At 36.8% G+C, this 24317-nt stretch overlaps 1 protein-coding gene and 1 long non-coding RNA gene across 5 annotated transcripts in view; one reads left to right on the top strand and one right to left on the bottom strand.

The window, feature by feature from the left end:
• The window catches only part of BCKDHB (branched chain keto acid dehydrogenase E1 subunit beta), a 205007-nt gene that overhangs the window by 146143 nt on the left and 34547 nt on the right, over positions 1–24317 (bottom strand). For all 4 annotated transcript variants that reach the window (XR_006717361.1, XR_006717360.1, XM_045498874.1 and 1 more), the window contains exons 4-6: positions 10408–10541; positions 10016–10171; positions 7074–7182 (exon numbers count right to left, since the gene is read on the bottom strand). Coding sequence is in view for 2 of the 4 variants with exons in the window: in XM_045498874.1 (XP_045354830.1) it covers positions 7074–7182; positions 10016–10171; positions 10408–10541 (399 nt within the window). In the remaining 2 variants the exon portion in view is untranslated. The remainder of the gene's footprint in view (positions 1–7073; positions 7183–10015; positions 10172–10407; positions 10542–24317) is intronic.
• Positions 384–3505, top strand: LOC123608658. The gene is made up of 3 exons (XR_006717365.1): positions 384–416; positions 2429–2430; positions 2978–3505. It is a non-coding gene; the product is annotated as an uncharacterized LOC123608658 (long non-coding RNA).

The following is a 24317-nucleotide window of genomic DNA, read 5'->3' as shown; positions in this document are numbered from 1 at the left end:
TTGAAGGACATTCTACCAAATGTGAAGGTCATAACTGACAAAAAAGACAAAGGAATGGTCTATCCCAAAACAAAGGAGACTAAGGAGACAACAATAAGTGGAGACTCTGGAGACGCCTGGGTGGCTCAGTCCCTTAAGCACCTGACTTTGACTCAGGTCACTGATCTCACAAATAGTTACATCTGCGCTGCGAGTGAGTTTAGAGCTGCACTGACAGTGCAGAGCCTGCTTTAGATTCTGGGGCTCGATCCTACAATGGTGAGATCATGACCTGAGCCAAAACCAAGAGTCATACACTCAACCAACTGAGCCACCCAGGCACCCTGAAAACATAATCTTAATAAATTATTGCTGGGGCGCCTGGGTGGCTCAGATGTTTAAGCATCCCACTGGATTTTGGCTCAGGTCATGATCTCGTGGTTTGTGAGTCTGAGCCCCATGTTGGGCTCTGCACTGCCAGGGCAGAACCTGCTTAGGATTCTCTCTCTTCCTCTCTCTGCCCCTCCCCAACTCGTGCTTGCTCTCTTTCTCAAAATAAATAAACACTTCAAATAAATAAATAAATAAATAAATAAATAAATAAATAAATAAATGTTATTTTCCCTGAAACCAACCAAGATTTAAATCTAGATTTCTCATTGACCTCTAGCAATTCACCCTCATTTTGTAGAACCTGCTTAGGATTCTCTCTCTTCCTCTCTCTGCCCCTCCCCAACTCGTGCTTGCTCTCTTTCTCAAAATAAATAAACACTTCAAATAAATAAATAAATAAATAAATAAATAAATAAATAAATAAATGTTATTTTCCCTGAAACCAACCAAGATTTAAATCTAGATTTCTCATTGACCTCTAGCAATTCACCCTCATTTTCTCAAATTAAATTTTTAGACATTAAATGGGCCTTATATTCAATAAAGCAAATATTCTTTAAACTCTCCACATACATATCACCCTTTGTTGGTCTCTGCGTGTTGTGCTGTGTGTCACTCCTTCATATCTTTCTTTTTCTTTCATATAAATCCCCTCATATCAAATTATGGATTAAAGCTACCTAATTATGAAGGACTCCAGGCATACTTACACAGCCAGAAACTATGATTTGTAGTCTAGTGGCTTAAGTCAAATATCATTTACTTAATAGTCACTTCATAATCCCGAGTTATATTCAATGCTAGAGATAAAAAAGATAAATTAGGTAGAATCCATAAATTCAAATACAACACTGACGGATGCTAAAAAGTATTGATAAAATTGATAAATATTTCAAGTTATTAAAAAACTTTTTCCAGCTGCAATTTTTATAAGCCTGACCACTTTATTTCTATCTGTGAAAAGTATGTGAAAATTACTAAATATAACCCTAGTGGTCTTAAAAATTTAGTGCTTACTATCTAACTTGTAAGTATAAGTAATTTATACATCTTTAACTTTTTGTTCAATGCACACTCACATACATTAAACATGAAAACTCCTAAAGAGCTTTTTGTGTGCCTTGTATTCCTAATTTGAAATTCTTTAGATTAGCTATGAAAATATCAACTAAAAACACCTCATCTGCTAATCAACAGTTCAGTTTTGGCTTGTTAATATTACTCTCTGTATGCTATGTCATTGACAACTATGTGCACATGGTGAGGTTTAACTGGAAATTTCATATTTTAACTTTCTTCATAAAGAACACTGTTTGTCACATGTAAGTCCATATTTTACTTTTAGACATCTGCCTTTGCACACATTTTGAGAAACATATTAAGAACTGCCTATAATCAAAAGTAGAAGACTGGTTTGATTTAACATGATACAATGCACATCCAACTAGCTAGCATATGTCGTAAATAATCCTAAATAATCTGTAAGAGTCCCTGAAGGATTAAAAATGTCCTAGAGTGGCCATGATATGACCACCGACCCAGAAATTATTCTTCCCCACCTTCTTGCGAAAACTGAATTGCCCAACCAACACATCCTAAACCACAAGATCAATCTCTCCCTCTTCACAAAACCATTTTGGACCAGCTATTCCTGAAACTGGCTGAACACTGGCTGGCCTCTCCTGCTAAAGCTCTCTGAAATCTTTACCTTTCTCTCTCTCCTGAATTCAAATACTCTGAGTTGTGCTCATGGCTCAACAGTCTGCATAAAGTTTATGCTTAAGATAGTTAATATTAAAATAAATCATTGGAGATTTTTAAATAATACAGAAACATCTTTTAGTACACATTTATCAGGTATTAATTATCAGATAAGCATGATAAACAATTTACATGCATTAATATATTTAATCAAATGATACTAGGAAAGAAAAGTTTTATACTACTAAGTTTAAAAATCCAAGGAATAAATACATTATACAAAGATATAAATGACCAACATTTACTCAAGAATAAGTAGTAGTCCAACAACCATAAAAGATACTCAAAGTCAAAGATGTGTCCCCAAACTCGCAAGAACCAGATAGTTTTATAAGCAAATTATATTAAACCTTAAAGAACAGATCATTCCTAGTTATTCAGTCCAGTCTGGAGCACAGAAAAAGCAAGCATGTCAGTTCATCCTGTAAGACTGGAACAACTTTGATTCTGAAACCAGACTTGGATAACTTCTGATTCTGAATGAATGATGAACTATAGACCAATTTGACACATAAATATATGCTTATATTCATACATATAAATAGAGAAAACTATGGTCCAATTTTACATATGAACATAAAGCTCTTTTTAAAAAATCTTCAATTGAATCCAGCAATATGCTGAAAGAGCAATGCATTGATAAAGTAGAATTTATCCCAGGAATACAAGAATTGAAACATCAGAAAATAGGTTAATGAAATATACCCTCATCAAGAGATCAAAGAAGAGAAACCAGATAATCATCTCATCAGATATCTAGAAAGAATTTGGTAAAATTCAATACCTTGGAGGGGCACCTAGATGGCCCTGTCGGTAGAACATCCAATTCTTGATTTTCGCTCAGGGTTAGGGAGACTGAGTCCCATGTAGGGTTCTGCACTGTCAGCGTGGAGCCTGCTTGGGATTCTCTCTCTCCCTCTCTGCCCCTCCCCCACTCACTTTCTTTCTCTCTCTCTCAAAATAAATAAATAACCTTAAAAAAAATTCAACACCTTGGGAGACGTGGGAAGAAGGGAACTTTAAGTTAAAAACAAAGAGATATTTCCTTAACTTGATAAGGAGTACTGACTAGGGCCCCTGTTAAAAAGGGAAAAGACATCTTTATAATAATAGTAATGATAACAATGACAACAACAACAAAAATACATGTTTCATTAAAAAAAAAAGTTATAACTATCATTAGCTATAGAAGATAAGGTTTTCCACCTAGAAAGTCCAAGATACTTAACTAAAATATTACCAGGGAATTGGGAATGGTCTCCAAAAGGAGTACTAACCTAAAAAATCAATACCTTTTCTATATACCAGTAATAAAAACCTATTGGAAATATGTAATGGAAAAAAATATCCCAACTATACAGGCAAAAAAGACCCTAAGCATCTCAAAATAACTCTAACAACAAAGGTGTCAAACCTAATTAAAATATCTACACAATTTATCAGTGGACACAAAAGTTAGAATAAATAGAGATAACACGTTCTTGGAAAAGTAGAATCATTACACTGAAGATGCAAAAAGCAGAAATAGAATGCTTTAATGTTTTCTGCGTACTTAAACAAAGACTTTAAAACTAAAAATATAATTAAAAGACTAAAAACTAAAACTATAATTTAGAAATAACAGGTTAAACGCTGCTCTCAATGACATCTAGTCTGTGGGCACAGATACTATGATGACATTTCCAAGAGGGTAACAAACTGTTGAGATCAGTTATTTCAAGATGAACTTCTAACAAAGAAGACTAACATTTTTCATGATGACAGAATACAGAAAAAAAGATGTCTTAAAAAAAATACAAGAACAAGCAAAATTCTGATATACAAGAGAATAAAAATGCAAGACTTTTATTCTTAGTATTCTCAAGTTAAATGTCCTAGCAAACATTTCCAGCTTTCATTCTTAGCTTTCAGGCCATAAACAGGTAAACTGTTTGTCTCCCCACAGGACCTGTGTCAATATACGTTATCCTTCTAGTTTTTCCACTGCATTTAGAGATGTGCAGTGTCTGGCTTTAATCATTTATTACTCAGGGCTTAATCAATGAATATATGAGACTTTTCAAAAACAAGAATGGAATTAAGAAACATAGGTTTTATAATTTAAACAATAAAGAACATAGGCTTGTAATTTCTTCCTTCCATGCATGTGCATGTGTGTGTGTTTGTGTGTATAAAACATATACGCATATAAATAAAACAGAGATGTTTACTTCAACATTGTTTAGAATAAGCACAATTTACAAATAACTCAAAGTTCCATAAGAGGAGAAAGAATAAAATTCCTCTGAGTGTGCCACAATTTATGAACTAAAAATCAGCTAAATCATTGAAATTGTATACATTGAAATATATCCAAAATAAATTACCATATTGGTAAGTAAAGCAAATTACAGAATAGTTATAATATGTTATTTTTATTATATGTTTATATATGCTCTATACATTCACAGATTTGTATAAATGTAAACACATGGAAAAAGACTCAAAAAGTAAGTTACAGAACAATGTCTATAGTATGATCTTATATAACTGTTTATATGTAAATGTGTTCTATAAATTCACATATGCATGCAAATAAAAATGCACACAAAAATGTCTGAGAAAAGGTGTTGGGGGTAGGGAAAAGGAACTTTCATTTTCTGTTGATGCTTGAAATTTTTACAGAAGACATTAATTTTATAACTTGCATTTCTAATAAGCTCCCAGGATGCTTACGCTGCTGACCCAAGGATCAACTCTAGAGAACATCCATATAAAGATTTTGATGGCTAGCTTTTTTCCTCGCCTACTCTCTTCTGCAGAGAAGTTCTGTAGCTGTGAAAGAACTTGTGTTTTTCTGTTTACTGAGCCCCTAGAGGTCAAGAAAAGATTCAGAGTTCAAGTCCTTGAAATGGCACATAATCAATCACTGGGAAACTTCTGAAAAACTTTTGAGCCCCATTCCTCATCGGGGTCTTTCATAATCCCTCCTAGGGCCCAGGCTATAAAAAAATTTCTCAAGCTCTTTCTCTTAGCTGGAATCCTGTCACATTAAACATTTCCCTTACGAATCTTGGTTTCAAAGTTTGCAGCAAAATGAATATTACTTTTCCAAGTTTCTTATTCACTCCATTCATTAAATATGTACTGAAAAATTCTGCATTCGTTGATTGGCTTGAACAGTTGGTTGGCCTTACAAGTATAATACCCATAGAGTATCTATAGTAATCAGCAATCAAAGAGTTATTCAGTGTGATGCCATCAGTGTTTTCCTATCCACCTCAAGACTTTAAATTCTTATGCTATTTTTAATTCCGTAATGAGATATAGATCACAACAGAGTTCCTAAAAAAGGAAAAGATTCCATTTAAAATATGTTTACCTTAAGAGCAGTGGAACTCTGAAACATTTCCAGCGAAAGTATAAAATGACATGACCACTTTGAAAAACTCTTCAGTAGATTCTTACGAAGTTAAATCTACATCTACCTTGTGACACACCAATTTCATTCCTGGTGTATTACCCAAAAGAAAGGAAACAATATGTTCATAAAGCACCTGTGTAAGAATGTCCCTAGCAGCTTTGTACAAAATAGGCAAAAACTAAAAACAGTGATGGACATTTGTTCATCAACAGGAGAATAGATAAATTGTGATTACATTCATACATACATACATACAACAGAAATGCTACTCAGCAAGGAAAAAGACATAAACTGATGATACAAGCAATAACATGAATGAACCTCAAAATATTAGGTTGAGCAAAGAAGGCAAAAACAAAATAGTGTGTGTGTGTGTGTGTGTGTGTATATATATATATATATATATATATATATATATATATATATATATATTATATATATGTGTGTGTGTGTGTGTATATATATGTATGTATGTATATATATATATATGTATACATATATATATATATATGTATACATATATATATATATGGTATGACTCATTTACATGAGCCCTCAAAACGTGTAACTTCTCTCTGGGGACAGAATCAGCAACTGGCTAAGTTTGGTGCAAAGAGAATAGATTGGCAAGGAAGAGGCAGAAGGAGCTTCCTAGAGTAATGAAACTGTTCTAGATTTTGTTTTCACAGTCTTTACCTGGATTTCTAAGAATGTCAAAAAATCTACCAAACTGAACACTTAATATCTGTGTACTTTATTGTATGCAAATCATATCACGATAAAAAATGTTAGGCCTAACTATTCAAGAAAAAGAAATATTTGCCAAAGCAATGTCCTTTGAATTCAAAATAAAATATACCTCTTTGTCATTTGCTTAAGATCAGGTTTAAAAAAGTAAACCTGGTAACTGGGTCTTTGTCATTTGCTTACAGTTAGGTTTAAAATATATATTTAGACACAATAGTTTGATATTTAAAATTTCCATTATAGCTGATAAGTAATTTCCATTATAGCTGACAGATAAGTGGTTACAGGATTATGATTTTGAACTTAAGGAAATGTAACTGAACATCTCAGTTTGCCTTAGACAGTCATTCCAGTGTTGACCTGATGTCACAGCATTAACAGTGCCCCTTTCACTACCAAATGTATTCTGATTTAGATAAAGACCTATAAAGACACTTTAGCTGGAAAGACATTAGATATTATTTGGCACAATGCGCTCATTCACTTTTCCATTCAACCTACATTTACTAGGCATCTACTATGTAGCTAAATAAGTCCCTATATTCTTACTAACATTTCACATTGCTTCTTTGTTTCCACAATCAAAACATAAAACAGCTAGATGGATTTTCCCTAAAGTTAAAATAAAATATACAGTGAAAGACAAACTAAGTATAGAAGAGAGCAATCAGAACCTTCTATAAATAAGGAAAATATAAATCAAGCTTATAAAAAAGTTATAATTTTTTTGAGCTATGTAAAACAAAATACATAAAGATATTCACAACTATCAAATAAAGGAAACCTTTACCTGCTGCCCTGTAAAGTATTTTAGGTTCAAAAAAAATACAAGGATTTTTATCCTCTATGCATGACAAAAGAAGTCCCTTGGCCTGGAAAGGGCTTCTGGGTACAACCACCTGCAAAAACAGATTTTTTAAAGACAATTTCAGTACAAAATGTAGCCCAGTAAACTCACTTATAAAGGCTTGATATTTCGGCAACTAATTGTTACTAATTATAGAAATCTTGTATTTTTAGCCTAATTCCCACTTATTATAAATTTTACATGTTGTCCCACCCCAAAAAAATTCCACCTGTTAAACAAGTATTTATCAGATGTTCACCATATTCTGGTAACTAAGATATTGTTCTTCTCTTAAAAATCTAAACTTGCAGGGCACCTGGGTGGCTCAGTTGGTTAAGCATCTGAATTTGGGCTCAGGTCATGATCTCACAGTTCATGAGCTGGAGCCCCGTGCTGGGCTCTGTGCTGACAGCTCAGAGCCTGAAGCCTGCTTTGGATTTGGAATCTCCCTCTCTCTCTGCCCCTCCCTGGCTCAGGCTCTGTCTCTCTCTTTCTCTCTCAAAAATAAATACTAAAAAAAAATTTTTTTTAAAAGCTAAACTTGCAGACACATAATAAAAGGAATCTGCAAAAAGCAAAGTAGTCAGTATCTTCTAATACTCTGCTGATACTTTCAAGTGTAACTCTTCTCTAATTTTAATATATGAAAATCTCCTCCTTTCCCATGAATAATAGGGTCTTCATTTCCTAAGTGGAAAATAATCCACTGAACTTTATGATCTGGGCAATAGAATGTCCAGTTACATTGCAAAGCTGAAAGAAAAGTGTGGATACTGCCCACTTCCAGTCGAGAGGAAAGGGCTCCAGGATCTTTTTTTTTTTTTTTTTTAATTTTTTTTTTTTTTGACGTTTATTTATTTTTGAGACAGAGAGAGACAGAGCATGAACGGGGGAGGGGCAGAGAGAGAGGGAGACACAGAATCGGAAACAGGCTCCAGGCTCTGAGCCATCAGCCCAGAGCCTGACGCGGGGCTCGAAATCACGGACTGCGAGATCGTGACCTGAGCTGAAGTCGGACGCTCAACCAACTGAGCCACCCAGGAGCCCCTCCAGGATCTTCTTGAGAAGGACTTTGACAAGGAAGAAGATGATACCAGCAGGTGGCACATGTGTTAAATGGGCCAAGCACTCCATGTGGATACTACTGTTCATAGCAACCCATGAGGAGGCTGCTGTTATTTTCCTCAATTTAGAAAGAGAGAGACAAAGGATTAAAAGAAAGACCAAATAATCTGCCCAAAGTTACACTCTTTGCTACCCCAGGGATCCTCCCACAGTTTTGAAACCAGAGCCTGAGGTCTTACTACACCACTTTGTCCCCAATCACAAACTTATGTCTAGTTTTTAATGACTGTTCAATAACTGCATAAATACCAGTGTTACAGAGGAAGTTATTAAAAGAAATCTGAGTTTATCTCAAAGACTCAATTAAGATTCCTTGAAACAAACTACATTTGGCTTTCAGAATCAATTTTACACTATTTTCAATAGAAGGATTCTGATTTGAAAAACTAGCACAGGGGCGCCTGGGTGGCTCAATGATCTCACAGTTTGTGAGATGAAGCCCCATGTCAGGCTCTGCGCTGACAGTGTGGAGCCTGCTTGGGATTCTGTCTCTCTCCCTCTCTCTCTCTCTCTCTCTTAAAAAAATAAACATTTTAAAAGATAGCACAAATCTCACTATTTTCTGTAAAACAGAACACACTGCTTACCATAATACACAATGTCTTTATGTTCCTACTTTAGTTTCTCTTCGTCTGCTTTCTTCATGTGTTTTTAGCATTTTGTACTGTTTTCATTTGGTATTAAAAAGAAAAGAGAAAAGAGGGAAGCAAAGAAAGTAGGGATCGAGAAACAAAAATCTATTCTAAAAAATGCGGGGTAAGCATTTAAACTATAAATGTGAATGAATGTTCAGCTCGAGCACAAAAATACCTGTTACTTCAAATGTGGCTTCTGTCCCAACCTACCACTTCTAGCTTACATTGAAAAATTATGCAACCTCTACTCAACTGAAAAAACAAAAACAAAAAAAAACCTTTATGATTTTGCTCTGGTATAAAAAATAAAAATAAAACAGACACATGTTTACAACCAATTCATGTTATCAAACTCACACACAGCCCTAGGTAGATATAGGAGTTTCTATCATGATTCCCTGGAAAGCTCTTGCAAACAGAAATCGAAAAGATCATGGAAAAAATTACGACATGCTGGGGCACCTGGGTGGCTCAGGTCATGTATTCACGATTTGTGAGTTCGACCCCCACACTGGGCTCTGGGCTGTCAGCGCATAAAGCCTGCTCGGTATTCTATCTCCCCCTCTCTCTGCCCCTCCCCCACTTGCTCTTTATAGCTCTCTCAAAATAAATAAAAATAAACTTAAAGAAAAGAAGAGAGAGATGCTTCAATCTTGTTTGATCAAGTATTACCTTACCTGGACTGGAAAACACATCTGGATAATAAAGGTTTTGTCTTAGAATGAAGCAAAAGTCCTATCCCTCTGACTTTCAGGCAAATATGCATGCACTAAACAGATTTATTAAAATTAACCCAGAATCACTTAAGTGAGAAAGGCCCATTAGAAAGAAACAGAGCTTTGAAAGAGGGGGAGGATAAACCAACTATGTTCATGGTCTTATTCTTTGAAGTCTGTGAAATTAATGTCAGGGTTAAGCCAGTGCTACTTCAATAAGAATATTCCATAAACCTGGGAATTGGGTAGCTGATCTAAAATAAATACTCTCTTTCTAAAAATAAAACAAAAATTCACATAAATTCCATAAATCCTGTTTGCTTTCCTCTAGATAAGCACATTAGTTAACGGAATGAACCAAAATGGAACTATCCAACAGAGATCAAATGTAGCACACAAATGAGGATACCTTGATTCCTGGGCAGTGAGCAAAAAAGGCTTCAGGACTCTGAGAATGATAAAGAGCCCCATGGCCGACGCAGCCCCAAGGGGCCCGGATGGTGAGGCTTCCACAATTAAAAAGATCTCCAGAGCGATAGCGGTACTTGGCAGCTTCATTAACAATCTGAGGGGGGAAGAGAGGAAGGGCGGGTCATGAGAAGTCCTTTATTCCCATCCATATCCTTAACCATTTTATCAGATCTTTAAATATATGCCCATAACTTGTAACACATTAGCTCTAAGACAACAACAACAAAAAAATTCCCAAGATCAGAGGTGGGAAAGTGGAGGCAAAACTTCAATACTTCCCCGAACTCTGTCTAGGAAATGTTCAATTATAGTAAAATGAAATCCTCCCACCTGATCAAAAGCAGGGAAAATGTAATCTGCAAACTGAATTTCCGCAATGGCGGTAGCCCCAGTGACTGCAATCCCAATTCCAAATCCAACGATTCCTTGTTCACACAATGGGGTGTTGAAAACTCTATCTTTTCCTAATAAAAAGAGTATGACAAATGAGAGTAATGTAATACACAATACAAGTGAAAATTCAGGGAGTAAATGGTGATGGAGAAAAAAAGCGGAGAATAGGTGAAGGAAGTAGAAAATAACTACCAGGTGCCTGGATGACTCTGTCGTTAGGCATCTGACTTTCTGACTTTGGCTCAGGTCATGATCTCACACTTTGTGAGCTCAAGCCTCCCATTGCATGAGCCCAAGCCCCACCTAGGGTAAAAACACTAGCCACACTATATCAGGTGCACCCCACTTCTCTCTCCCTCTCTCTCTCTCTGTCTGCCCCTTGCTCACTTGCACCTTCTAAGAAAGAAAGAAAGAAAGAAAGAAAGAAAGAAAGAAAGAAAGAAAGAAAGAAAGAAAGAAAGAAAGAAAGAAAGAAAGAAAGGAGGGAGGGAGGGAGGGAGGAAGGAAGGGAAGGAAGGAAGGAAGGAAGGAAGGAAGGAAGGAAGGAAGGAAGGAGAGAGATGCCTGGGTGGATCAGTCAGTTAAGCATCCGACTTTGGCTCAGGTCATGATCTTGCGGTCTGTGGGTTCAAGCCCCACATCGGGCCCTGCACTGACAGTTTGGAGCGTGGAGCCTGCTTCAGATTCTATGTCTCTGTCTCTCTCTGCCCCTCCACTGTTCATGCTTTGTCTCTCTCAAAAATAAATAAATGTTAAAAAAAAATTAGAAAGAAAGAAAAAAAGAAAAGAGAGAAAAGAACTAGCATGATGGCTAGTTTAAATGAAAACATAATTATATTAACCATAAGTAATCTTAGTGTTTCACTTGAAAGAAAGGCTGTCACTCTGGGACCAAAGAAAGCAAAACCCAACTACTTAAAAGAAAACACTGAAACAATAAAGGTAACAGAAAAGTCCTAAGTAAAAAGGAAGAAAGAAAACAAACAATGAATATCCTAACCAAACAAGTTGGTGTCACCACAGGAATCACAGACAAAGTAGTCTTAAAGGGAAAAGGCATTACCAGAGATAAAGCCAGAAAATTCATACTATTAAAGGGGTCAAGTCACAAGGAGGACGTAATTCTAAAGTTATACTCATGAAACAACATGGGCTCCAAATAAATAGGGAAAACTAACAGAATGAAAAGGAAAAATAGATAAATTCCCACTATGGCTGGAGATAGTACTGTATCCATCTCAGTAACGGACAGAAAAAGCTTACCAAAATATAAGGCAGGACTAGGTAAGATTTGAATACAATTACCAAATACGACCTGACATGAACAGGACACTGCACCTGACAGCCAAGAATACAAACCCTTTCTGAGTGAGCAGAACACTGACATTCATTGACCATAAACTGGGCTATATATCCAACCTCAAGAAACTTTGAAGGAAGAAAATCATACAGGGTGTGTTCCCTGAGCGTGATGACATTAAGCTGGAAGTCAATAACAGAAAGAAATAGAAAATCCTGTGTTAGAAAAAAAAGTTTAAATATGTGTAAGTATTTGTGGCTCAAAGAAGAAATTATAAGGAAATTATAAAGTATTTTGAAATGAATGATAAAAACTATGTATCAACTCATTGAGGTTCTGAATTCAATAATGGTAGAGTAGCTTTTTTTAAGTTTATTTATTTATTTTGAGAGAGAGAGAGAGAGAATGCACTCAAGTGGGGGAGGGACAGAGAGACAGGGAAAGAGAGAATCCTGAGCAGGTTCCACACTGCCGAGCCCAATGCAGGGCTTGAACCCACGAACCGTGAGATCATGACCTGAGCTGAAACCAAAAGTCAGACACTTAACCAACTGAGCCACCCAGGCGCCCCTAGAGTAGCTTTTTTCAGACTAATCCTCCCACATATATTACAAACTCTGGACAACATATAACAAATAACTACTTAAAGGCATTGGAGAGCCAAAAAGCAGACCTACACCAAAGAGGGCTTAACCTTTGAAAGAAAGGAAGAGCAGTGGACAAACAACATTTATAAGGCTTGTCCCCTGAGGAGATTCCCCATTCTCTGTGACAGGGGACTACCAGGATTCAGACAAGACAGACTCAGTCTTTATTATTTCGAGATATCCGAGAACTGGGTCCAGGGCCACCACTGGCAGAACATTGAGGGACTAAGCCCCTACAAGAAGAACACTACATAGGAGCACCCCAAAGTCTGCACATAAACTCCGCTCAAATCTTTGGCTGACCTCTATGGCTGCAGAAGACTCCAAGAGTCCAGCAGATAACAGCTGGAAGTGCAAAGAGGTGAGCAGAGATTTGCTCTACCCACTACGGAGAACACAGAGTTTGGAGTTTGAGACTCTTCAAATTAGAAAGCTTGATAAACACTTCAGGCTTTCCATTGAAACCACAAGGTACATGTTGCTAGTGTTCAATTCTCCTTTGAAATTTCACTACCTCTTGGCCAATATCAGCATTTCATGAAAAATCCTCATTTCAGGGAGCTGGGTGGACACAAGTAATGACGAGTCTGGCCAGGTAACCCAAAGTTTGTGGACAGATAAGGGATTCATATTTCAGTTCTGTAATCGAGGGATACCAGTTCTTCCTGGTGCACAGAATTCACTCTCAGCTCAATCATGCTTTCTGAATATGAACCATGAAGAGGGCAGGTGTTGGAAAACGACAGGCAGACACATCCTGTAGTTTGCACTCTGAAAGCAGCTGCAGAGACTTCAAAGCATGATTCATACTCATCACAATCTGTGACTATCTTCTGAAATTGTGACCTCTATCGCTCATCAGTTCCCTATTTGACTGAGAAAAGCTTGATCATTTCTGAAAATCTGTAATTCCATTGAACTAAGAACAATTCATTAGTAGAAAATGAACAAAGATTCCAGGTGCCTCCAGTGGAATCCACATCCCTGGAATAACTGAGCCACCTTAACCAGATGCAGTGTTCTTATTTATTCCCTGCTGCTTCAAGTTCCCTGGATTCAGGTATTTTTCATCTCAGCAAATATAGCCTTTTTTTTTTTTTTCTGCTAGAAGGTGGCAAAGTTGAGTTTCTCAGAACCATTACTCAAAAACATGCTTGGTCTGAGGAAACAGCTTAATTTAACAACAGCTACAATGACGTGAACTAAAATCTGTTCCTATTTTCTCCCAGAAAGGTAATGATTGAGGGTAAGAGCACAGAACACACGTAAAATGCACAATACTGATGACTTCCTCTATGGGATAATGCAATTAACCTGATAAAAGGTTCATACACACAGTATCCCAATGGGTAAATTAATACATACAGGTATTGCACTATGAGCCAAGACAGATCTGGTTTTCAGTTCTATCTCCACCAATTACTAAACTCTCTGTGATCCAATTTCTTCTCTGTAATGGAAGAATCATGATACTAAAAAGATTAAAATAATTAACATACTTATTGAAACATTTATAAGTATTGAATATTGTAGGGGATCTATTCTAGATGCAGAGGATAAACAAACAAAATAGAACAACCCTATCCTTGTGTAACTTACATTCTAGTCAGAGGAAACAGACAAAAACAAAATAAATGAGTAAAATATATAGTGTATTAGATGAGAACAGTAAAGCAGGGAATAGGTAATTAGAAGTAGGAGGCAGGACTACTGTGATTTTAAATAGGAGGATCAGGGAGGCCCCACTGAGAGGTGACATATACAGGAAGAGCTGAAGGAATTGAGAAAGTGTACTGTGCATATACCTGAGGGAATAAAATGTTCTGGGCAGAGAGATTAGCAAATGCAAAGGTCCTGGGGTATGAACATTTTTATCACATCAGCAGAAAGGTAAGAAGTCCAGAGTGCCTGATCTGGAGTAAGAGAAATACTGGTAAGAGATGAAGCTGAAGAGTAGAGAGGGTGGGATGGGAGGTGGCACAGGGCAGACAGGGCTTTGTTGATCACTGTAAGCCCTCTTTTACTAGGACAGTGAGTGAATCAACAAGTAGATGAGGGAGACAGGAAGCCACTGAGCAAAATCATGCCATTCTCTCAACTGCATTCCATCTCTTTAGCTGGTATTTGGTGAATAGCTTCTAACAAGGCAAGAGGGACACAGCAAGTCTGATTACAGGATACTGCAATAATTCCAGTTGGGAGATGATGACACATAATTGCAGAAAAGGTATGAGACTGTATATAGTCTAAAGATAGAGTCAAAAGGATTTGCTGATGAAACGGATGTAGAGTATGAGTCAGAGAAAAATGCCAAGGATGATTTAAAGGCTTTTGGCCCAGGTCAAGCAACCTGAAGGAGAGAGTTGCCCTTAACTAAGAAAGGGCAAACTATGAAGTATGTTGGGATGAGATATCAGGAGTTCAGTTCTGGAGATGTTAAATTTAAGATGCCCTCAGATGTTAAGGCAAAGCTATCAAATAGACTGTTGGATACAGGAGTTGAAAGTCTTCAGCATAAAGATAGCACTAAAAACACAGGACTGGATGAGACTGCCAAGCAAATTTAAATGAGTACATAGAGGAAAGATCCAACGTTAAAAAGACAAGAGGTGAGAACTAATATAATCAAAATTGAAAAGAAAAAATAGCCACAGTTTAGAGGAAAACTAAGAGAATATGCTGGCTAGAAGCCTCTCCTAAGAAGCGAGAGTAATCAACTTGTGCTGTTTGTTACCAATTTAATGTGAAATGAGGGCTGAGAATTGTATGATATTGATATTAGCAGTATGTGCAAAGTAGGAGGGACAGAGAAAATAAAAACCTACATCCAGAGGGAGCGGGAAAAGAGGGATTGGAGACAATGAGCAATGATCATTATTTGGAGAAATTTTGCTGTAAAGAAAAAAAAAGGAGTCATAACTAGCGGCACAAAAATATGGTATCAATAAAGGGAATTTTTTTGTAGGACAAAAAAATAAAAGTATATTTGCAGGCAAATAAAAATGATCAATAAGAAAGGAAGAAATAGTTGAGAAAATTAATGAAATGGAGAGACAGAAGAACAACTGGAACTATGTCTCTGATGGGAAGGAAGGGGTCTAGTATGGAGAAGTTAACAGGAACCCCTGCATTCAGTCAGGGTGCAAGAGGAAAGTGTATGGGCACTGACATAGGTACATGAACATGTGTTGGGGTAAGAGCTTGTCAAAGTTCTCTCTTCATTGCATCTACCTTCTTGGCAAAATATAAAACTATATTATTAGTAAAGAGTAAGGATGGGGGAGGCAGTGTTGAGGAGAGAAAGGTAGGAAATAGTCATCTGGGAAAATGGAGGAGTGAATGGACCAAGAACATGCAGCACAATGGGAGGTAGTGTAAGTATCCCCTGGAGAGTACTAGTCTGTAACTAAAAGTGACATCAGCTACAAGAGGACTTTTTTCCCCCAGCAACATTCTGTTTAAGATTGAGGGTTTATAGATTTTGGAATACTAGCCCTTTATCAGATATGTAATTTGCAAATATTCTCTCCCATTCTGTTGGTTGCCTTTTAGTTTTGTTGATTGTTTCCTTCCCGTGCAGAAGTTTTTTTTATCTTGATGAGGTCCCAATAGTTCCTTTTGCTTTTGTTTCCCTTGCCTCTGGAGACATCTTTAGTAAGAACTTGCTTTGCCTAGGTCAAAGAAGTTGCTGCCTGTGTTCTCCTCCAGGATTTTGATGGTTTCCTTTCTCATATTCAGGTCTTTCATCCATCTTGAATTTATTTTTGTGTATGGTGTAAGAAAGTGGTCCAGTTTCATTCTTCTGCATGTTGCCATCCAGTTTTCCCAACACCATTTGAAGAGACTGTCTTTTTTCTTTTTTTTTTCTTCTTTTTTTTTTTTTTTAATTTTTTTTTTCAACATTTATTTTTATTTTTGGGACAGAGAGAGACAGAGCATGAACGGGGGAGCGGCAGAGAGAGAGGGAGACACAGAATCGGAAACAGGCTCCAGGCTCTGAGCCATCAGCCCAGAGCCTGACGCGGGGCTCGAACTCACGGACCGCGAGATCGTGACCTGGCTGAAGTCGGACGCTTAACCGACTGCACCACCCAGGCGCCCCTAAGACTGTCTTTTTTCCATTGGATATTCTTATCTGCTTTGTCAAAGATTAGTTGGCCATATAATTGTGGGTCCTTTTCTGGGTTTTCTATTTCATTCCACTGTCTTGATGACTACAGCTTTGTAATATAGCTTAAAATCTAGAATCATAATGCCTTCAGTTTTGTTTTTCTTTCTCAGGATTACCTCAGCTATTTGGGGTCCTTTGTGGTTCCATACAAATTTTAGGACTATTTGTTCTAGCTCTGTGAAAAATGCTAGTGGTATTTTGATAGGGTTTGCATTGAGATTGCATTGAATATGTAGATTGCTTTGGGTAGCATAGACATTTTAACAATGTTTGTTCTTCCAATCCATGCTCTTTCATTTCTTTCTATTCTCTTCAATTTTCTTTCATAAGTGTTCTATAGTTTTCAGAATACAGACCTTTTACCTCTTCAGTTAGGTTTATTCCTAGGTATCTTATGGTTTTTGGTGTTATTGCAAGTGGGATCAATTCCCTGATTCTTTTTCTTCCGCTTCATTATTGGTGGATAAAGATGCAACAGATTTCTCCACATTGATTTTATATCCTGTAACTTTGCATTATCCAAAATCTATAAAGAACTTATCAAATTCAACACCCAAAAAACAAACAACCCAGTTAAGAAATGGGCAGAAGACATGAACTGACACTTTTCCAAAGAAGACATCCAGATGGTTAACAGATGCATGAAAAGATGCTCAACATCACTCATCATTAGGGACAGACAAATCAACCACAATGAGATACCACCTCACACCTGTCAGAATGGCTAAAATTAACAACACAAGAAATAACAGGTGTTGGCGAGGATGTGGACAAAGGGGAACCCTCTTGCACTGCTGGTGGGAATGCAAACTGGTACAGCCACTCTGGAGAACAGTATGGAGGTTCCTCAAAAAATAGAGCTACCCTAAAATCCAGCAATTGCACTATTAGGTATTTACCCCAAGGATACAAAAATACAGATTTGAAGGACTACATGCACCCCAATGTTTCAGCAGCATTATCAACAACAGCCAAACTATGGAGAGAGCCCAAGTGTCCATCAACTGATGAATGGATAAAAATGTGGTATATACATTCAATGGAATATTACTCAGCCACCAAATAGAATGAAATCTTGCTATCTGCCATGATATGGAAGGAGCCAGAATGTATTATGTTAAGGAAAATAAGTCAATCAGAGAAAGACAGATATCACATGATTTCACTCATATGTGGGATTTAAAAAACAAAGCAGATGAACACATGGGAAGTTGAGGGGAAGAGAAGAGAGGGAAACAAACCACAGGAGACTCTTAACAATTAGAGAACGAACTATGGCTTGTTGGAGGGAGGTGGATGGGGAAGGGGCTAGATGTGTGACGGGTATTAAGGAGGCACTTGATGGGATGAGCACTGAGTGTTGTAAGTGATGAATCACTGAATTCTACCCCTGAACCCAATATCACACTGTATGTTAACTAAAATTTAAATAGATAGATAATTGAGGAGTTAGCTACAATTGGATTTTGTCAAGCAAATAATGACATGGAATTTAAACTAGGTATAAAGGGAAGAAAGGTCATCAGGAAAGTGAGATAAAGTGACAAGGTGGTAGAATACAGGGCTTTTAAGAATAAATAAGGCCAAAGGGTTATTGAATTACAGGTACTAGAAGCAGTGAGCTGGGGAGGTCAAGGTGGAAGTCTGAGTTAGAGATGCTTTAAACTGAGATCTTGGAGGGACCTCAGTTACTGCAGGTCAGGTCGTACATAGAATGGATAGCCCTGAAACACATGAAAATTTGAAATCTTTATCCAGATGATAAATAAAATCTAAGACCAGTTGCAATTCCTAACCCTCAAAGACAGTTTGCATCTAATGACACCATAGTTTCTAAGCTTAAGCAGAGCTGCAGGGAGGAGGCTTCATCAAAGTGCTGTCAATCAAGCTGAATAAATGTTCTGGTAGGTAGCCAGTGGCTTTGATTTCATAAGAAGGAAAAAACTATCCCTACTCTGAAAGTTCTTCAGTGCCCAACAAGCTTTGACTAGGTCAGAAAAAAAGGAAATACTACCTGAATTACTTCTTTCTAAACCTTAAATAACAGAGTAAAGTTCAATTAACATTTCAGATAAACTTACTGCTACAGATACTGCAGATACCTAGAAGAAAGGACATTCATACAACATGCCATCTTCTTCTTAAGTTTTGCTACCTGTGCTTAAATTTTAGGTTCTCTCTTTGTATAATTCCATGATCTCGAGTCCACACAAACATGGGTCTAGTAGATTGCCAGACGTTTGATCATTTAAATAACTGGCACATCAATATCTCATATGTTGACACAAAATCAGGGCATAAAGTTGTAGCACCACTTTATAATAGTTTTCTTCTTTTGTAAAGGGAACATGATTAAGAAGTTTCACATCACTGGCAGCACACCAAGACATTAAAGATACTGTCCACCACGTAATGTCGAATATCAAAAGAAAACCAGCAGATGGCTTTTCTAGCCAAAGAAACACAGGTAGACAGAACTGAGTCCACCAGTGAACCCTGCTCCCTACCACAACATTGAGGCCACAACTAGCGCAGAAACAGTGAGAAGAGTGCAAAGAAACAACGATTAGAAAAAAGCAGCACCAACCATGGGTTAAGGCGACAACCAATGACCTCCTGGGAGGTTACAGAAGTCATTGAGTACCTCCATCTGTTTAGTGCCCATTTTTTGGAACCCAGAACTAGTTTCAAATGAGCTTTCCTTGTGAACATAGTGGTCCTGCAAGTTATTCAATCTACCTTGTGTAGAATTAAAATTTTTATTCCCATAAAACTTCTGAAAAGGCAGCTTTAAAACTGCCCATCTCTGAGCAACATGATTTCCTTAGGACACAAATCTGAATAGGTGAGAGTATTCTTCCAGAAAAGAGATCAACTCCATAAGGGAAACATGAGTCCCAGATTTCCTGAGCAAAAGGGTAAATAAGGACATGAAACATTCGTGACGAAGCTACAAAATAAACCAGAGGAAAAGCCATTATAGATACGATTTTGGACGGGGGTGGCAGGGGGCAAATAGGGTAGATAACATATCGCAATAATTTCAGTCACAGACTTTCTGGAGTATGTTGTGATGTTACATTTTAAAGTTTGCTGATAAAGACTTTGATAAAGATGAAAAGCATTTACTTCAGGGTCAAGAAAAATAAAAAAGTTAATCTAGAAGATCACTGCTACCTCTTAAAATAAGTAGAAAAGTAAATAGAGTATTCCATTCACCAGAAAAACATTTAGAGAATAAACATGCAAACAAATTTTTAAAAAAGAAATACTAAGTAGAATGACTATACAATTCATGGTCCAAACTGTAATGTCTAGAAGTGTTATGGATACTAAAAATAATTATCAGATGTTAATTGATCTCAACAGGCCTAAACTGAGTAGTCTCAGGAAAAACAGAGCTGTTCTGAATAAACCAAGACTTACAGTCACTATTCTTAGAGTTAAGTAATATTATCATCCCTATAAAAATAAGGAAAATATAAAGCCAAGTGCTCACCTTAGCCATAAGTAATCTACCATGTATTAGCATCCTAAATTAGGAAATTCATGATTCAGAGCTGGAAAATTAAAAAATGAATTGAATAAGCCATTCTACCATCAAGGTAGTGGTCACAGTTTACTGTCCAGGGAAGCACCGTGATGCCTGCAGCCCAGCTCCCCAGGCATGGAGAACTTGTTGCCCTGCTTGCTGAGAATGCTGTGGGCAAACAGACATCAGTGGTCAGCCCTTATAGGGGCTGTATCAACTGTAACAAACTTTCTAGCTCGAGGTCATGCTCGGTGGCCACCATCCAATGATTAATAAGTGTGACAGTATAAAGGCCTGGTCATTTCAGCACAATTAGAAAAAATTGAAAGGGTCATTATGACTCTAGAGATCCCACAGGGTTTGCCAAGGTCATCCTAGGACCTCTATCACTTCCGGACATCTCCCTCTGCCTCATCCTGCTTTGACTTGAAAGTAACACTATATTTATGGTTCCAGATGACTCCAGGTTCTAAGGTTTCCAGATTTAGGAAGTTCACCTGTATTTACAACGATCTTACAATGTTTTCCAAATGCCTCAGGCAACAATGGGTAGAAAGGGCTGTTTGTGAGCCTTATCCTATAGATTCTACCTCTTTCTCAGAATACCCTTGGCAAAGAGATCTGAGTCATTATAATGGGTGAGAGGAAAATTAAAAGATGAAAGTCAATCAAGAGCAATTACATATGCTTAGTAAATGTTTACTGAGTGAACAGATGGAGGGATGAAATGCAAAAGTCCCTTTGTCATCGAGAAGTCTACAATTCTGGGAGCAGATCCAAAAATACCCACAGATTCGACAATCAGTTCCAAGGATTCAATGACTAGATTAAAAGTTGTAAGGTCCTTTCCTGAGAACACAGACTGCTTCCTTCATCTTTGGACATTCAATAGTATCTAGCACAATGCCTTGAATTTACTAGTCATTGAATATTATTACTTGAATGAACAGGCTTAAAAGACCCATCATGCTTGGGTTGAAAAGGCATTTAAGTCTGTGGCAATCAGAATGTGGTAATGTCCCACCAATTACTGAAGACACGTAGATATGACATCAAGGCAAAAAGAAATCTCGTTGAAATAGACATGTACTAAGTAACGTATACATGAAAGTTTTTCTTTTAATATAGAATAGGAAAATGAGACCACAAGGAGGGACCACTCAAGCATAAAGATAAGAATTACACTCAATTATCTCTATCAAGTACCAGTTCTTAAACATGGCAACATCTAAAAAATATTTAAGTAGGTGAGTGAATGAAAAAGTGATCAAAATAATATTAAAATAAAAATGATAGCCCAAGTCAGGGTAAATTATAAAATCACACTAGATCATAATATCTTGAAAATCCAATTATCCACACACAAAATTAATGGCTTATTTATACTTCATCGCCATATTTTAGTGGCCACATCTTAATGAAATAAGTTTTGGAATTTGACAGAAAAGCAAAAGAGTTAATTTTAAGCAACTCGTCGAGACTCACAGGGGTAACATCTGGCTGAAGGTTAGCCATTATGATTATGATAAAATAACGGTCAACATCATAGACCAAGCTTTCTCAAACCAGTACTAGATGGACAACTTGGTTAAAAGAAACATTCGCTTGCACTCCTAACGTCAAGTTCAATCAGTTTTATTATGTTATTTTAATACATACAAAATTGAACTTAGTATTTATTGCTCTGATAAAACAAAGACAAAACAAATTTATAAATACAAAAACAACTACATAACCAATTAAATTCAGATTAACAGAAAAGACAGAGTGTAACAGACCATGGTTTCCTGATAAAATCACAGTACCAATGTACTTTTAGATCTTTTTTTTTTTTTTTTTTTTTTTTACTGTAATCATTCTAATGGGGAAACAATGCCTTTTCACTTAAAGTTACCCTACAAAATGGTATGTGTGACCTCATGGCTTTCTTTACTAGGTTAAGATAATCAGACTTACTAAATAAAACCACCCGCAAGCATTCCTTGAATGATAATTTTAAGAAAGCTGCTTCAGGAGAAAGTTGTTATCACAGTCATATCAAAATCAGCATTAAATGTGTAGCTAGTCAATTATTGCTGGAATCAGGGGAAGAAAGTTCTTCAGTGTATAATTACCGATAAACTTACTGCTAGTGAACTATTGAAAGGTATGTATTAAAAAATGCAATCTGTGAAACTCATCTGACTCTAACTTGAATACGTTATCACTATGCTCCTGCAATAACGCAGGATAATCCACATCCTTTGGGTGTGGCATACAGGAATGCTCCTATCACTGTGTGTTATTTGAAGCTCAGTGAGAGCTTCATACACTTCAGACACTGTGAAGTGGTTCGACTTCACATGGCACAAACACAGCAATAAACACAAACCCCAATTTTATCATGTGGTAGTACTTAACCAAGTATATGGCAGGTGTCTGGATGACCCAGAATGTGGTTTTTTGTTGTTGTTTTTTTTTAACTATTATCACGGATATTAAAACCCCCCAAAATTTTAAAATCTCACTGACAATATGAAAACTCCCAGAATATCCATGGACTTACAGAGTTAGCTAGCAGCAGTTAGAGAAACAGTATCCCAGGAAAAGAATAATAGCAAATAATCAACTTTACTGTTCAACTTTAGAAAAAAAAATTCTGCTTGGAAATAAAACTGAAAAAAGTATTTTTAAAATAAATTACACATGGAGAGTGTAGCAACTGTTTAAAAACATTAGTATTAATAACCAAAAGTTGTTTTGCTTTTTTTTTTTAACTTTGCATGGTTAACTGGAAAAAATAAGTCACATGGGGTAAGTTCACTTTTCATTTAAACAAAGATTCCTAGGGGCACCTGGGTGGCTCAGTCATTTGAGCATCTGACTTCAGCTCAGGTCATAATCTCAGGTCAGGGTTCAAGCCCCACATCAGGCTCTGTGCTAACAGCTCAGCTGATAGCTTTGGACTCTGTGCCTCCCTCTCTGCCCCTCCCTTGCTTGCGCTGTCTCTCTCTGTCTCTCAAAAACTAAAACATTAAAAAAATTTAAACAAAGATTCCTAAATTAAAGAAAATATAGGGACACAACTATATTGTATCTATTAGGGGAAAATTCAAAGTTATACCTATAAGAAATTTCACAAGGGGTAAAACTATATTTTTTAAATAAAAAAAGAAAAACTAGGTAGAGAATCCATGAGAAAAATGTAATGATTATGTAAAAGTTGGGTAGAATAAGAACAAGCAGAATAACAAATTACAGAATCACAAAACCCTAGCACCATTGAGTACCTGCCCACCAGCCCCTCATTCTTCAAATGAGGAAACTTAGTCGCTTTATGTGACTTGCCCAAGGACAACAGCCAGTAATGGGCAGCCTTGGTGTTCTAATTAAAGCCTGAGCCATTCTGCTAGAGAAACTTCTTTCCTAAATTGGTTCTATACTCAAATGCGAAAATGTACTAAAGTAGACCTTAATTATCTGGCACTACAGCCACAGATGCAAAATAGTTTTGAACATTTAATGTATATGTACTAAGTCTTTACAGGCTAAAATTCCCTCAAATGTTTTCCCAAAAAGTTTAAGCAAATAAGACAGTTGGATTAAGCCTTCAAATTACATGACTTAGTTTCTAACAGTGAAGTGAAAGAAAAAAAAAACACCTTTAAAAGAAAACAGTAATTAAAAATTATCAAGGGGGTGCCTGGGTGGCTTAGTCGGTTAAGTGTCTGACTCTTGATTTCGGCTCAGGTCATGATCTCATGGTTCGTGGATTCGAGCCCCACGTGGGACTCTGCACTGACAATATGGAGCCTGCTTCAGGTTTCTCTGTCTCCCTCTCTCTGTCCCTCCCCCACTCTCTCTGTCTCTCTCAAAATAAATATGTAAACTTTAAAAATTATCATGAAAACAACTGAGAACTTAAGAACTTTTAAAAGGGCTGCTTTAAACTTTGAGTCAATAATTGCAGAGTAAGATGGCAATGTTACTCGGTATAAATGTATACATGTTTCTGTCTAGAAATAGTAGTATAAAATCTCCAAACTGTGCATAAAAATAAGATTTTGAGTAAAGAATCAAGTGGTTTTTACACCATCCACTCTCAGGAAAAAGGGAGCAACTACATAGACACCAAGGAAATTTTAGAGAAAGTCCTCACATCAGTTCAGATTCACCTGCATGCCCAACTGACTGTATCAGTTTCATAGTTCAAATGAT

Source organism: Leopardus geoffroyi, chromosome B2 (assembly GCF_018350155.1).
Source record: "Leopardus geoffroyi isolate Oge1 chromosome B2, O.geoffroyi_Oge1_pat1.0, whole genome shotgun sequence".
Lineage (NCBI taxonomy): Eukaryota > Metazoa > Chordata > Mammalia > Carnivora > Felidae > Leopardus > Leopardus geoffroyi.
The sequence above is the reverse complement of the archived record's forward strand: the minus strand, read 5'-3'. Positions and strand labels throughout refer to the sequence as shown.